The sequence below is a fragment of the Coregonus lavaretus genome, assembly GCF_964263955.1.
Source record: "Coregonus lavaretus genome assembly, chromosome: 5".
Taxonomy (NCBI): domain Eukaryota; kingdom Metazoa; phylum Chordata; class Actinopteri; order Salmoniformes; family Salmonidae; genus Coregonus; species Coregonus lavaretus.
The window spans coordinates 17,180,852-17,194,379 of NC_139992.1; the positions used below are offsets into that span (position 1 = coordinate 17,180,852).

General features: G+C 43.6%; 1 protein-coding gene across 1 annotated transcript; it reads left to right on the plus strand.

Annotated features, from left to right (window-relative positions):
- Positions 1-1,886: 1,886 nt before the first annotated feature.
- LOC311130004 (TGF-beta receptor type-2-like) lies at positions 1,887-10,491 on the plus strand. Its single transcript, XM_084162596.1, has 8 exons — positions 1,887-2,158; positions 3,916-4,079; positions 4,366-4,620; positions 5,221-5,397; positions 5,655-5,906; positions 6,455-6,596; positions 6,723-6,850; positions 9,172-10,491. The coding sequence occupies exons 1-8, from the start codon at positions 1,945-1,947 to the stop codon at positions 9,295-9,297; spliced, it is 1,458 nt and encodes a 485-aa protein (XP_084018722.1). The 5' UTR covers positions 1,887-1,944; the 3' UTR covers positions 9,298-10,491.
- Positions 10,492-13,528: the final 3,037 nt, after the last annotated feature.

Here is a 13,528-nt window from a genome sequence, read left to right on the forward strand (position 1 = left end):
AGCCCAGGGTGGTTGTTTCTGTGAAGTTTATTGGCTGTTCCAATGGCACCCTATGGGCCCTGGTCAACAGTAGTGCACTACATAGGGAAATGGTGCCATTTGGGATGCATACGGATTGAAAGAGACTGGTGTTATTGAGACTGGTGTGTTGGCAGGCAGGATACGAAAGCAGATTGGATTGACCATTTGTAAAATAAAAACGTACAATCCACTCTAGCAAATCATGCATAACAATTCCACACAAAACCACAAAAGTAAAAAGGCAACTTCCCAGACAACATTATTCCTATTATACACTGCTCAAAAAAATATGGAAATCAAATGTATCAACCCATGGAGGTCTGGATTTGGAGTCACCCTCAAAATTAAAGTGGAAAACCACACTACAGGCTGATCCAACTTTGATGTAATGTCCTTAAAACAAGTCAAAATGAGGCTCAGTAGTGTGTGTGGCTTCCACGTGCCTGTATGACCTCCCTACAACGCCTGGGCATGCTCCTGATGAGGTGGCGGATGGTCTCCTGAGGGATCTCCTCCCAGACCTGGACTAAAGCATCCGCCAACTCCTGGACAGTCTGTGGTGCAACGTGGCGTTGGTGGATGGAGCGAGACATGATGTCCCAGATGTGCTCAATTGGATTCAGGTCTGGGGAACGGGCGGGCCAGTCGATAGCATCAATGCCTTCCTCTTGCAGGAACTGCTGACACACTCCAGCCACATGAGGTCTAGCATTGTCTTGCATTAGGAGGAACCCAGGGCCAACCGCACCAGCATATGGTCTCATAAGGGGTCTGAGGATCTCATCTCGGTACCTAATGGCAGTCAGGCTACCTCTGGCGAGCACATGGAGGGCTGTGCGGCCCCCCAAAGAAATGCCACCCCACACCATGACTGACTCACCGCCAAACCGGTCATGCTGGAGGATGTTGCAGGCAGCAGAACGTTCTCCACGGCGTCTCCAGACTCTGTCACATCTGTCACATGTGCTCAGTGTGAACCTGCTTTCATCTTTGAAGAGCACAGGGCGCCAGTGGCGAATTTGCCAATCTTGGTGTTCTCTGGCAAATGCCAAACGTCCTGCACGGTGTTGGGCTGTAAGCACAACCCCCACCTGTGGACGTTGGGCCCTCATACCACCCTCATGGAGTCTGTTTCTGACCGTTTGAGCAGACACATGCACATTTGTGGCCTGCTGGAGGTCATTTTGCAGGGCTCTGGCAGTGCTCCTCCTGCTCCTCCTTGCACAAAGGCGAAGATAGCAGGCCTGCTGCTGGGTTGTTGCCCTCCTATGGCCTCCTCCACGTCTTCTGATGTACTGGCCTGTCTCCTGGTAGCGCCTCCATGCTCTGGATACTACGCTAACAGACACAGCAAACCTTCTTGCCACAGCTCGCATTGATGTGCCATCCTGGATGAGCTGCACTACCTGAGCCACTTGTGTGGGTTGTAGACTCCATCTCATGCTACCACTAGAGTGAAAGCACCGCCAGCATTCAAAAGTGACCAAAACATCAGCCAGGAAGCATAGGAACTGAGAAGTGGTCTGTGGTCACCACCTGCAAAACCAGTCCTTTATTGGGGGGTGTCTTGCTAATTGCCTATAATTTCCACCTGTTGTCTATTCCTTTTGCACAACAGCATGTGACATTTATTGTCAATCAGTGTTGCTTCCTAAGTGGACAGTTTGATTTCACAGAAGTGTAATTGACTTGGAGTTACATTGTGTTGTTTAAGTGTTCCCTTTATTTTTTTGAGCAGTGTATATAGTTCAGCCATTTCAGTTTACTAGTTTGATAAATAACTTCTAAATAATTTGTGTGTGTGTGTGTGTGTGCCTGCATGTGTGTTTGCCTGCGCGTATGTGTGCGCCTGTACACGTGTGTGTACGTCTGCCTGCTCACCTGCCTGCCTCCCTCTCTGCCTGCCTGTTTTTGTGGGTTTCCATGTGTCCCAGGCGGAAGGACAACCAGAGTATGAGTGTGAAGACGTTATGCCACCAGCCCCAGCAGCCCCTGGAGAACATCATGTTGTCCAACTACTCCTCCAACGAGTGTGTGATGGCTCCTCAGCCCTCTGAGGACGGGGTCCTGTTCATCTGTGGCTGCCTGGGAGAACATGAGTGCAACGATAAGCTCATATTTGACAAGGGCTCCAATGGTAACAGCACTATTTTTTACTCTGGAACCAGGCGCAGTGTACATGATGCAACCAGACAAATTTTAAACTGAAAAGTATTTCATTATGATTATGTAAGTATTTGATGATTAATTAGGATTATTAGAAGTTAGTCTATCAATAAAAAATGCAACGTGAGGAAAAAGGAGAAACATGTATAGTGCCTTCAGAAAGTATTCATACCCCTTGACTTATTCCACATTTTGTTACAGCCTGAATTCGAAATGGATTCAATATAAAAAAAAATCACCCATCTACACACAATACCCCATAATGACAAAGTGAAAACATGTTTTTAGAAATGTTTGCAAATTTATTGAAAATGAAATACAGAAATATCTTATTTACATAAGTATTCACACCCCTGAGTCAATACTATGTAGAAGCACCTTTGGTGCAAATGTAACTCTTTTCCACAGATTTTCAATGGGATTCAAGTCTGGGCTTTGACCGGGCCACTCAAGGACTTTCACATTCTTGTTCTGAAGCCATTCTAGCATTGCTTTGGCTGTATGCTTGGGGTCATTGTCCTGTTGGAACGTAAATCTTCGCCCCAGTCTAAGGCAGTTTGCACTCTGAAGCAGGTTCTCCTCAAGGAGTTGCCTGTATTTGGCTCCATTCATTGTTCCCTCATCCTTACCAGTCTCCCAGTCCCTGCCGCTGAAAAGCATCCCTATAGCATGATGCTGCCACAACCATGCTTCACGGTAGGGATGGTGTTAGACGGGTGATGAGCTGTGTCTTGCTTGCTCCAGACATTGCTCTTTGCATTCAGGCCAAAGAGTTACATTTGTCTCATCAGACCACAGAATATTTTGCTCTGAGTCTTTCACATGCCTTTTTGCAAACTCCAGGCGTACTGTCATGTGCCTTTTTCTCAGGAGTGGATTCCGTCTGGCCACTCTCCCATAAAGCCCAAATTGGTGAAGTGCTGTAGAGACTGTTGTCCTTCTGGCAGGTTCTGTCATATCAGCTAAGGAACTCTGTCGTTCTCTCAGATTGGTCATTGGTTTCTTGGTCACCTCCTTGACCAAGGTCCTTTTTGCCAGGTTGCGCAGTTTGGTCAGACGGCCAGCTCTAGGCAGAGTGGGTAGTTCCATATTTTTTCAATTTCCCAATGATGGAGACCACTGTGCTCTTGGAAACTTTCAACACTCTAGAAATTGTTTTATACCCTTCCCCAGATATATGCCTCATCACAATTCTAACTCGGAGATCTACGGACAGTTCCTTGTACTTCATGGTATAGTTTCTGTTCTGACATGCACTGTCAACTGTGGGACCTTATATAGACAGGTGTGTTTCTTTCTAAATCATGTCCAAACAATTGAATTGTCCACAGGTGGACTCCAATCAAGTTGCAGCGACATCTCAAGGATGATCAAAGGAAATTGGATGCACCTGAGCTCAATTTTGAGTGTCATAGCAAAGGGGTGTGAATGCTTATGTAAATGAGATAATTTTGTATTTCATTTTCAATAAATTTGCACAAATTTCTAAAAACATGTTTTCGCTTTGTCATTATGGGGTATTCTGTGTAGATGGGTGAGAAAAATTTTTTTTTTCATCGATTTTGAATTCAGGCTGTAAAACAACAAGATGTGGAATAAGTCAAGGGGTATGAATACTTTCTGAAGGCACTTTAAATGTAAATACAAAATGTAGTAGTAGTAATGTTGTATACTTACCTATGATCAGATTCCATGTTGTCTTCACTGTGTTTTTAACTGTGTCCTCAGGTTTTTCCAAGCCCAAGAGTAAAGATGTGATCCCAGTGGTAGTGATCAGCCTGGTTCCTCCCTTCTTAGTGGCTATCATCGCTTCCATGGCTTTCTACCTGTACCGCACCAAACACCCCGGCAAGCAGCCCAAAGACTGGGCTCCCAAACACACACACTACCAGGTGGGTGGAACACTGAAAAATATAATAGCTTCCAGTTGGTTATGTCTGTGTTCCAACTGGCACCCTATTCCCTACAACATAGTGCACTCCTTTTGACCAGAGCCCATAGGTCCCTGGTCAAAAGTAGTGCAGTATATAGAGAATAGGGTGCTATTTGGGACACAGACAAAACCAACTAGAAGCAATTCATAAAAAGCTGTCAACTTAAATTCCCCATTGGATGGGTTGCTAAAGGCGACTTGATACATAACTACAAATATAGATAATTCATTCATTCATTCACCAGGCCTTGGACATCCCAGAGGGCCTTAGTGGGGACGCCATCACCGGCGGTGAGGACTGCCATGGCAAGCTGTCAGCCATCAATGGCGACATCACCTCTGACATGTGTCCTGTCCGGGCCAATAACTTCAACCACAACATGGAGCAGCTGCCTATCCAGCTGGAAGCCTTGGTGGGGAAGGGTCGCTTCGCTGAGGTGTGGCGGGCCAAGCTCCACCACCAGGCTGCTGGTTCTCTGTACGAGACAGTGGCAGTGAAGGTGAGGGTTTTTACCTCTCCCCTGTTTTGTTTCCCTTCTCCCCTTTTTTGACTGAGTCCTAAATGGCACCATATTCCCTATATAACTCACTGCTTTTGACCAGGGCCCATTGGGCTCTGGTCAAAATTAGTACACTATGTAGGAAAAAGGTTGTCATTCGGTACACAGTCTTTGTTTTCCCTCTCTCCTTTAATTTATTAGTATTTTTCTGTAAAGTGTTTTGAATGAATGAATACCTTATTGTCCCTTTAGGGGAAATTTGTCTAGCAACAAATCGTAGCCCTAGGCATACACATACACAAAAACACAGGACATACAACACTTCACTTATGTGCAACACATATCACAGGACATACTTCAGACAGACATACACTGTAGATGAATACTGTAAGTGTGGGGTTGGTTTATAGTCCGTCTGTGTTTAGGAATCTGATGCTGGTTGGAGTGAATGACTTGCGTGCCCGGTTTGTTCTGCAGAGTGGGGTTTTGAGTCTTCGGCCGGACTGTAACATGTTATATTGGTCGTACAGAGGGTGTGTGATGTCTTTATTGATGTGATTTTCATGTGATATAACACTTTGAATACATTTTTATTTGAAGATCTTCCCGTCTGTGGAGTACGTGTCCTGGAGTAAGGAGAGGACCATCTTCTCTGACGCCAACCTGGAGCACGACAATGTGGTTAAATTCCTGACAGCAGAGGAGCGAGGGCCCTCCGGCTCCCCTCAGAGGCAGTACTGGCTGGTCATGGCCTATTACAGCCTTGGGAACCTGCAGGTATGTTTGTCTTTGTTTTTTTTTTGGTTATTGCTTGGTTGATTGAGGCCTGGATCCAATCGAAGTGACGTTGTCGACAAGCGTATTGCATTTGAATTCTAAAGGTAATTAACGCTTAAGCCAACATCCGCAGCGTTTACCGTGAATGTGGTCTCTGTGAACGTTGGAGAAATTGCCTTTAAAAGGCTAAAGGGCGACTAGACACGAAAATTGATTTAATTTGTTCATTCATTCAACCATCCATCCATTCATTTCAGGACTTCCTGGCGGGCCACGTGTTGAGCTGGGCTGAGTTTTGTGCTATGGCTGGGTCGGTGGCTCAAGGATTGGCCCACCTTCACAGTGATACCACCCCCTGTGGGATCCCCAAGGTGCCCGTGGCCCACCGCGATCTGAAGAGCAGCAACATCGTGGTGAAGAGCAGAAGAGAGTGTGCCCTCTGTGACTTTGGTCTGGCTCTGAGGCTGGACCTCTCCCTCACCGTGGATGACTTTGCCAACAGTGGCCAGGTAAGGTGGAACAGGTGTAATACCCAACGTAGTCGCTAAGGGAACCTGGTATCAGAGTTCCACTCTAGCTACAGCAACTATGAAGTAGGCCTATGCATGCTGCCTTCTGACACAATTACTGTATCTGTGAAAATGTCTTACAGAAAATAACAACATATTAAATTGTAGAGTCCTGGTTGAATGCCACCTTAAATAAAAAATATGCTATATGAATGAAATTGTATTATAAAGCAGTGCTAAAACCAGAATGAACCAGCAGGCCCCTCATATATTGTTTCTTTGTTTAATGTACAGATGTAGGATCTTAATTTGAGCCAGTTTGTTACAGCAGGATAATTATTATGTGGATTATAATTAATGAACCCTGTATGGGTTGATCAATTTTTCAAATGGGAAAATCAAGTCTGAAATTTCACAGTGGAAATTACAAACTTCAAAAGCGTTTTTAAACCTCAAATAAACTACAAGTTTAAAAAGGACAGTTCTCCTGCAACAGGGTGATCAAATGTATATCTACAGCTGTACTGTCACTGTCCCTTGTTGTCCAGGTGGGTACAGCTCGCTACATGGCCCCTGAGGTGTTGGAGTCCAGGGTGAATCTGGAGGATCTGGAGGCCTTTAAACAGATGGATGTCTACTCCATGTCCCTGGTCCTCTGGGAAATGGTGTCCCGCTGCGAAGTCATAGGCGGTACATTAAGCTATTCTACTACGGGCTGATTCAGGGGTAACATAGACTGTGATGAAAGGGCACTGTAAATGTAGAATAGATGATGAATAACAAAGGATTTACAGTGTGTTTCCTGTATTTTCATAGAGGTGAAGAGTTATGAGCAGCCCTTTGGCTCTAAGGTGTGTGACCAGCCGTGTGTGGACAGCATGAGGGACCTTGTCCTGAGGGACAGGGGCAGACCTGAGATACCCACCAGCTGGAAAACACATCAGGTACACTGTGTTGTGTGTGTGTGTGTTTGAGTGCATGGTGAGGGAACTGGGTAGTCAGCACTTCTCAGCCCATTGAGGCCGGTATTCAATACGAGCGCTCTAGTCGACAATGTGGCTGTTGAAGGAAATGTTACCGCGTTCATGGAGATTGCATTTAAGGTAAACGCTGCAGATGTCAGCTCAATTGGAAATTACCTTTAAATGTGAAGCGTGCTATAGCGAGGTTTCCGATTGAATCCCGGCCTGCATGATAACAATTTACAATCACATCACCTATAATTCACATTGGTTGTCAACAGGTTTGGGGTCAATTATATTCCAATTCAACCAATACAGAAAGTAAACTGATGGAAGTATATATACATACAGTACCAGTCAAAGGTTTGGACACATCTACTCATTCCAGGGTTTTGTAGAATAATAGTGAAGACATCAAAACTATGAAATAACACATATGGAATCATGCAGTAACCAAAAAAGTGTTTAACAAATCCAAATATATTTTATATTTGAGATTCTTCACATAGCCACCCTTTGCCTTGATGACAGCTTTGCACACTCTTGGCATTCTATCAACCAGCTTCACCTGGAATGCGGCCTCCGACCGCAAGGCACTACAGAGGGTAGTGCGTACGGCCCAGTACATCACTGGGGCCAAGCTTCCTGCCATCCAGGACCTCTATACCAGGCGGTGTCAGAGGAAGGCCCTTAAAATTGTCAAAGACTCTAGCCACCCTAGTCATAGACTGTTCTCTCTGCTCCCGCACGGCAAGCGGTACCGGAGTGCCAAGTCTAGGTCCAAAAGACTTCTCAACAGCTTCTACCCCCAAGCCATAAGACTCCTGAACAGCTAATCATGGCTACCCAGACTATTTGCACTGCTCCCCCCCACCCCCACCCCCACCCCATCTATTTACGCTGCTGCTACTCTGTTAATTATTTATGCATAGTCACTTTAACTCTACCCACATGTATATATTACCTCAACTACCTCAACTAGCCGGTGCCCCCGCACATTGACTCTGCACCGGGTCCCCCTGTATTTAGCCTCCCTACTGTTATTTAATTTGACTTCTGCTCTTTTTTTCTCAACACTTTTTTGTTGTTGTTTTATTTTACTTTGTTATTAAAAAATAAATGCATTGTTGGTTAAGGGCTGTAAGTAAGCATTTCACGGTAATGTCTACACCTGTTGTATTTGGCGCATGCGGCCAATAAAATTTTACTTTATTTGATTTGATTTTCCAACAGTCTTGAAGAAGTTCCCACATATGCTTAGCATTTGTTGTCCGCTTTTCCTTCACTCTGCCGTTGACTCATCCCAAACCATCTCAATTGGGTTGAGGTCGGGGGATTGTGGAGGCCAGGTCATCTCCATCACTCTCCTTCTTCGTAAAATAGCCCTTACATAGCCTGGAGGTGTGTTCGGTCATTGTCCTGTTAAACATCAAATGATAGTCCCACTAAGCCCAAACCAGATGGGATGGCGTATCGCTGCAGAATGCTGTGGTAGCCATGCTGGTTAAGTGAGACTTGAATTCTAAATAAATCACAGACAGTGTGACCAGCAAAGCACTCCCACACCATAACATCTCCTCCTCCATGCTTTATGGTGGGAACTACACGAGGAGAGACATGGCAGTTGTAACCAAAAATCTCAAATTTGGACTCCAGACCAAAGGACACATTTCCACCAGTCTAATGTCCATTGCTTGTGTTTCTTGGCCCAAGCAGGTCTCTTCTTCTTATTTTTGTCCTTTAGTAGTGGTTTCTTTGCAGCAATTCGACCATGAAGGCCTGATTCACACAGTCCCCTCTGAACAGTTGATGTTGAGATGTGTCTGTTACTTGAACTTTGTGAAGCATTTATTTGGGCTGCAATTTCTGAGGCTGGTAACTCTAATGAACTTATCCTCTGCAGCAGAGGTAACACTGGGTCTTCCATTCCTGTGCCGGTCCTCATGAGAGCCAGATTCATCATAGCGCTTGATGGTTTTTGCGACTGCAAACCCTTGAATGAGTAGGTGTGTCCAAACTTTTGACTGGTACTGTATATATATACAGGTAACAAACTGAGATTAGGAGCACTCCCTTTAAGAGTTTTTCTAGATTTTTTTGTTTTTATTCTGTCTCTCACTGTTCAAATAAACCTACCATTAAAATTATAGACTGATCATTTCTTTGTCAGTGGGCAAACATACTAAATCAGCAGGGGATCAAATACTTTTTTCCCTCACTGTATATATATATTTTAACTTTCTGTATTGACTAAATATAGTCAATGAATCAAACCTTCCTGGTCCTACTCTTCCCTACTGTAGGGTATGGATCTGCTGTGCGCCACCATCAATGAGTGTTGGGACCACGACCCAGAGGCCAGGCTCACAGCCCACTGTGTGGTGGAGCGCATTGGAAGTCTAGTAAAGGAGATGGAGCAGAGGGGGTGAGACACCGTCAACAACAGCCTCCACTGACTGTGACGTGGACACTTTGGCCCCTGAAACAGACACAGAAGGACCCTCATCCCTGGGCCGCCGACTGAGATAGTACAAGGATCACCAAAAATAGACATTTCTGTATGATAGATTGAAGTCACTCTACCCTACGAACAAAAGAAAAGGGACTCATTTTTGTATGATATATTGTTTCATTTGAAGGAGCTGGTCTCCTGATCGAGTTGTGTAATATAGCCTTTATGAAGTGTCTTATGAATGCACTTTTGAACTTGTGACACTGACGAGATTTTCTTTGTGCCCCTTGGAAAGTTTTGTGCACAGGATTCAGGGAAGAGAGCAAACTAGCATACCACTAATTATCATCCCAACTTAACTATTACACTGTAACATCATGTCAATTTGACCAATAACTAAAAAAGTGGATCAGTTTCCAAATCTGAAGTACATAAATCCTGTAGTGAATGATGACATGGATGCATCACGAATGGCACCCTGTTCCCTACTACTGTTGACCAGAGCCCTATTGCTTTGCTATATACATTGACTAGGGTGCCGTTTGGGAGGCAACAATGGTTGTTATTTGCTACAGTACAGAAAGCACTGTGTGTGGTGTACCAGCTATTTAAATTGGTCCTTGTTCCTATTGGAGATAATTTACCTTACAAGAATGATTCCTTACCACTTTTATTTTTCTTCTCAAATGAACTGTTCCATTGCCTTCTCACAGTGTGTAGCCTCAAAAGCCCCATTTATACCTGCCGCTTACAAGCGTTCTTCGTCCTGATCTTGCCAGTTTACACTTCTAAGATCTGATCAAAATCAGTTCACAACAAGTCTTTTAATCATCTACACCTGTCTAAAAATGTGGGCACAATCAGAATGAGTCACGATTTGGACGAAGGGTGCAAGTTAGAACCAGGTATAAAGTGGCTAAAGAGCAGTGTGGTCCTTGTCCTCCCAGGTAGCGTCCCAAATGCCATTATGGGCCCTGGTCAAAAGTAGTGCACTATATAGGGAATAGGATGCCATTTGTGACGCAAACCCAGAGTTAGCTCAGAGCTGAGAGGTTTGCATTTTTCTTAGGGTTTCACTCTGATTACCACAAGCTGCTGCTACTGTGAATGGTGAATGTTATCTAGACTAGAGACCACAACACACAAACAAGCATGGAGAAATGCCCTTTTTAAAATGAAAGAAAACGAAAAAGCATTTAATGATTCCTTTGAACTGATAGCTGCATATATATATATATATATATATATATATATATATATATATATATATATACACACAGAGGGAAAAAAGTATTTGATCCCCTGCTGATTTTGTACGTTTGCCCACTGACAAAGAAATGATCAGTCTATAATTTTAATGGTAGGTTTATTTGAACAGTGAGAATCAGAATAACAACAAAAAAATCCAGAAAACGCATGTCAAAAATGTTATAAATCAATTTGCATTTTAATGAGGGAAAAAAGTATTTGACCCCTCTGCAAAACATGACTTAGTACTTGGTGGCAAAACCCTTGTTGGCAATCACAGAGGTCAGACGTTTCTTGTAGTTGGCCACCAGGTTTGCACACATCTCAGGAGGGATTTTGTCCCATTCCTCTTTGCAGATCTTCTCCAAGTCATTAAGGTTTCGAGGCTGATGTTTGGCAACTCGAACCTTCAGCTCCCTCCACAGATTTTCTATGGGATTAAGGTCTGGAGACTGGCTAGGCCACTCCAGGACCTTAATGTGCTTCTTCTTGAGACACTTTTTTGTTGCAATGGCCGTGTGTTTTGGGTCAGTGTCATGCTGGAATACCCATCCACGACCCATTTTCAATGCCCTGGCTGAGGGAAGGAGGTTCTCACCCAAGATTTGACGGTACATGGCCCCGTCCATCATCCCTTTGATGCGGTGAAGTTGTCCTGTCCCCTTAGCAGAAAAACACCCCCAAAGCATAATGTTTCCACCTCCATGTTTGACGGTGGGGATGGTGTTCTTGGGGTCATAGGCAGCATTCCTCCTCCTCCAAACACGGCGAGTTGAGTTGATGCCAAAGAGCTCCATTTTGGTCTCATCTGACCACAACACTTTCAGCCAGTTCTCCTCTGAATCATTCAGATGTTCATTGGCAAACTTCAGACGGCCCTGTATATATGCTTTCTTGAGCAGGGGGACCTTGCGGGCGCTGCAGGATTTCAGTCCTTCACGGCGTAGTGTGTTACCAATTGTTTTCTTGGTGTCTATGGTCCCAGCTGCCTTGAGATCATTGACAAGATCCTCCTGTGTAGTTCTGGGCTGATTCCTCACTGTTCTCATGATCATTGCAACTCCACGAGGTGAGATCTTGCATGGAGCCCCAGGCCGAGGGAGATTGACAGTTCTTTTGTGTTTCTTCCATTTGCGAATAATCGCACCAACTGTTGTCACCTTCTCACCAAGCTGCTTGGCGATGGTCTTGTAGCCCATTCCAGCCTTGTGTAGGTCTACAATCTTGTCTCTGACATCCTTGGAGAGCTCTTTGGTCTTGGCCATGGTGGAGAGTTTGGAATCTGATTGATTGATTGCTTCTGTGGACAGGTGTCTTTTATACAGGTAACAAACTGATATTAGGAGCACTCCCTTTAAGAGTGGGCTCCTAATCTCAGCTCGTTACCTGTATAAAAGACACCTGGGAGCCAGAAATCTTTCTGATTGTGAGGAGGTCAAATACTTATTTCCCTCATTAAAATGCAAATCAATTTATAACATTTTTGTTGTTGTTATTCTGTCTCTTACTGTTCAAATAAACCTACCATTAAAATTATAGACTGATCATTTCTTTGTCAGTGGGCAAACGTACAAAATCAGCAGGGGATCAAATACTTTTTTCCCCTCACTGTATATATATTTAAAGCTATTGCATACAACTGCATTGATTGTGAAGATATGTTTTTCCCACCATGTGAAGTACTTGATGCCTTCATCCATTTACTAAGACAAAAAGTGTATTTGTTTTAGTCAAAACCTATGTCTGACCATTAAGAGGGCATGATCTGTCTTAATGTACATCAGAGAACTCACACTGAGGGACTGCTCTCCCAGACAGCCTGGTCTGAGACTCTCAGATTTACACCAATTCAATAATTCACTGACTCTCTTGCTTCAAAGGTAACATTAAAGTCTTCCATCGCACTAACCATGCGGACTCAATTAACAGGAGTTGGTGTAGATTTGATTAAGCCATTAAGAAGATCAATAGATTTTCCTCTGAGAACCAATGTCTGGGAAAGCAGCTCTCTCTAATTGTGAGGCATGACATGGACTTCCTCTTCAAATCATGAGCTGGGTCGTGTTCAATAGGCACAAAATGGAAGACAATTGAGTTAAATGTGGAAATACTATCTTAGACTTGTCCAATAAGAAGGGCTTGTTTTTGCTTTCTGTTCTAAAAATGTTTTGCTACGGTGTGACTTAATGAACACAACCCAGGTTAACCCTCTTCCCTCGGGAATGGACAAGTTTGGGGATGCACAGAGTAAGAACAAGGCCTTAACTATATGGAGAAATGTGTCTGTATAATATTAATGATCTATGCAGAAGATGGAAGAATTTTGTTATTTGACCACAGATAAATACCAAATGATTGTGAACTGGTTCTACTATCCAACATGTTGCCTATTTGTCTTATAAAAGAGTTTATGTATCAATCTTTTTATTTTCTTCCAATTTGTGAGAAAAACACCACAAAACTGTCATAAAAACACACATGAAAAAGAACATCAAACATTACACTGTCAAGTGGCTTTATTGGTTTGTTGTACCGGATCCCTTATTTTAAGAGGTTGACTTTGTACACGTGTCACAATATTTCAGCAAGGAGCGCAGATTTAAGCCAGGATTCAATCCGATTGTGCTTTGTCAGCTATGCACCATTTAAAAGGCAGATTGAGCCAACATATGCAGCATTAACCGTGAATGCGGTCTCTCGCGAACCTGGGAACATTGCCTTTAAAAAGGTGCATAGCCGACAAATTGTGATCAGATTGAATCCCGGTCCCAGAGAGCAGCAATAGTAATAATATGGTGTATCAAGAACTAATGACATGAACAGATGTACGAATACATCAAAGTTTGTCATAATTTCTTCTGATTGTTTTAATAGTTTTGTTGATTAAATTGCCAAAGCAGCCCTTTTAGTGAGAAATAAGAAACTACAGCAATAAAAACAAAGTAAATTATATTTGATGA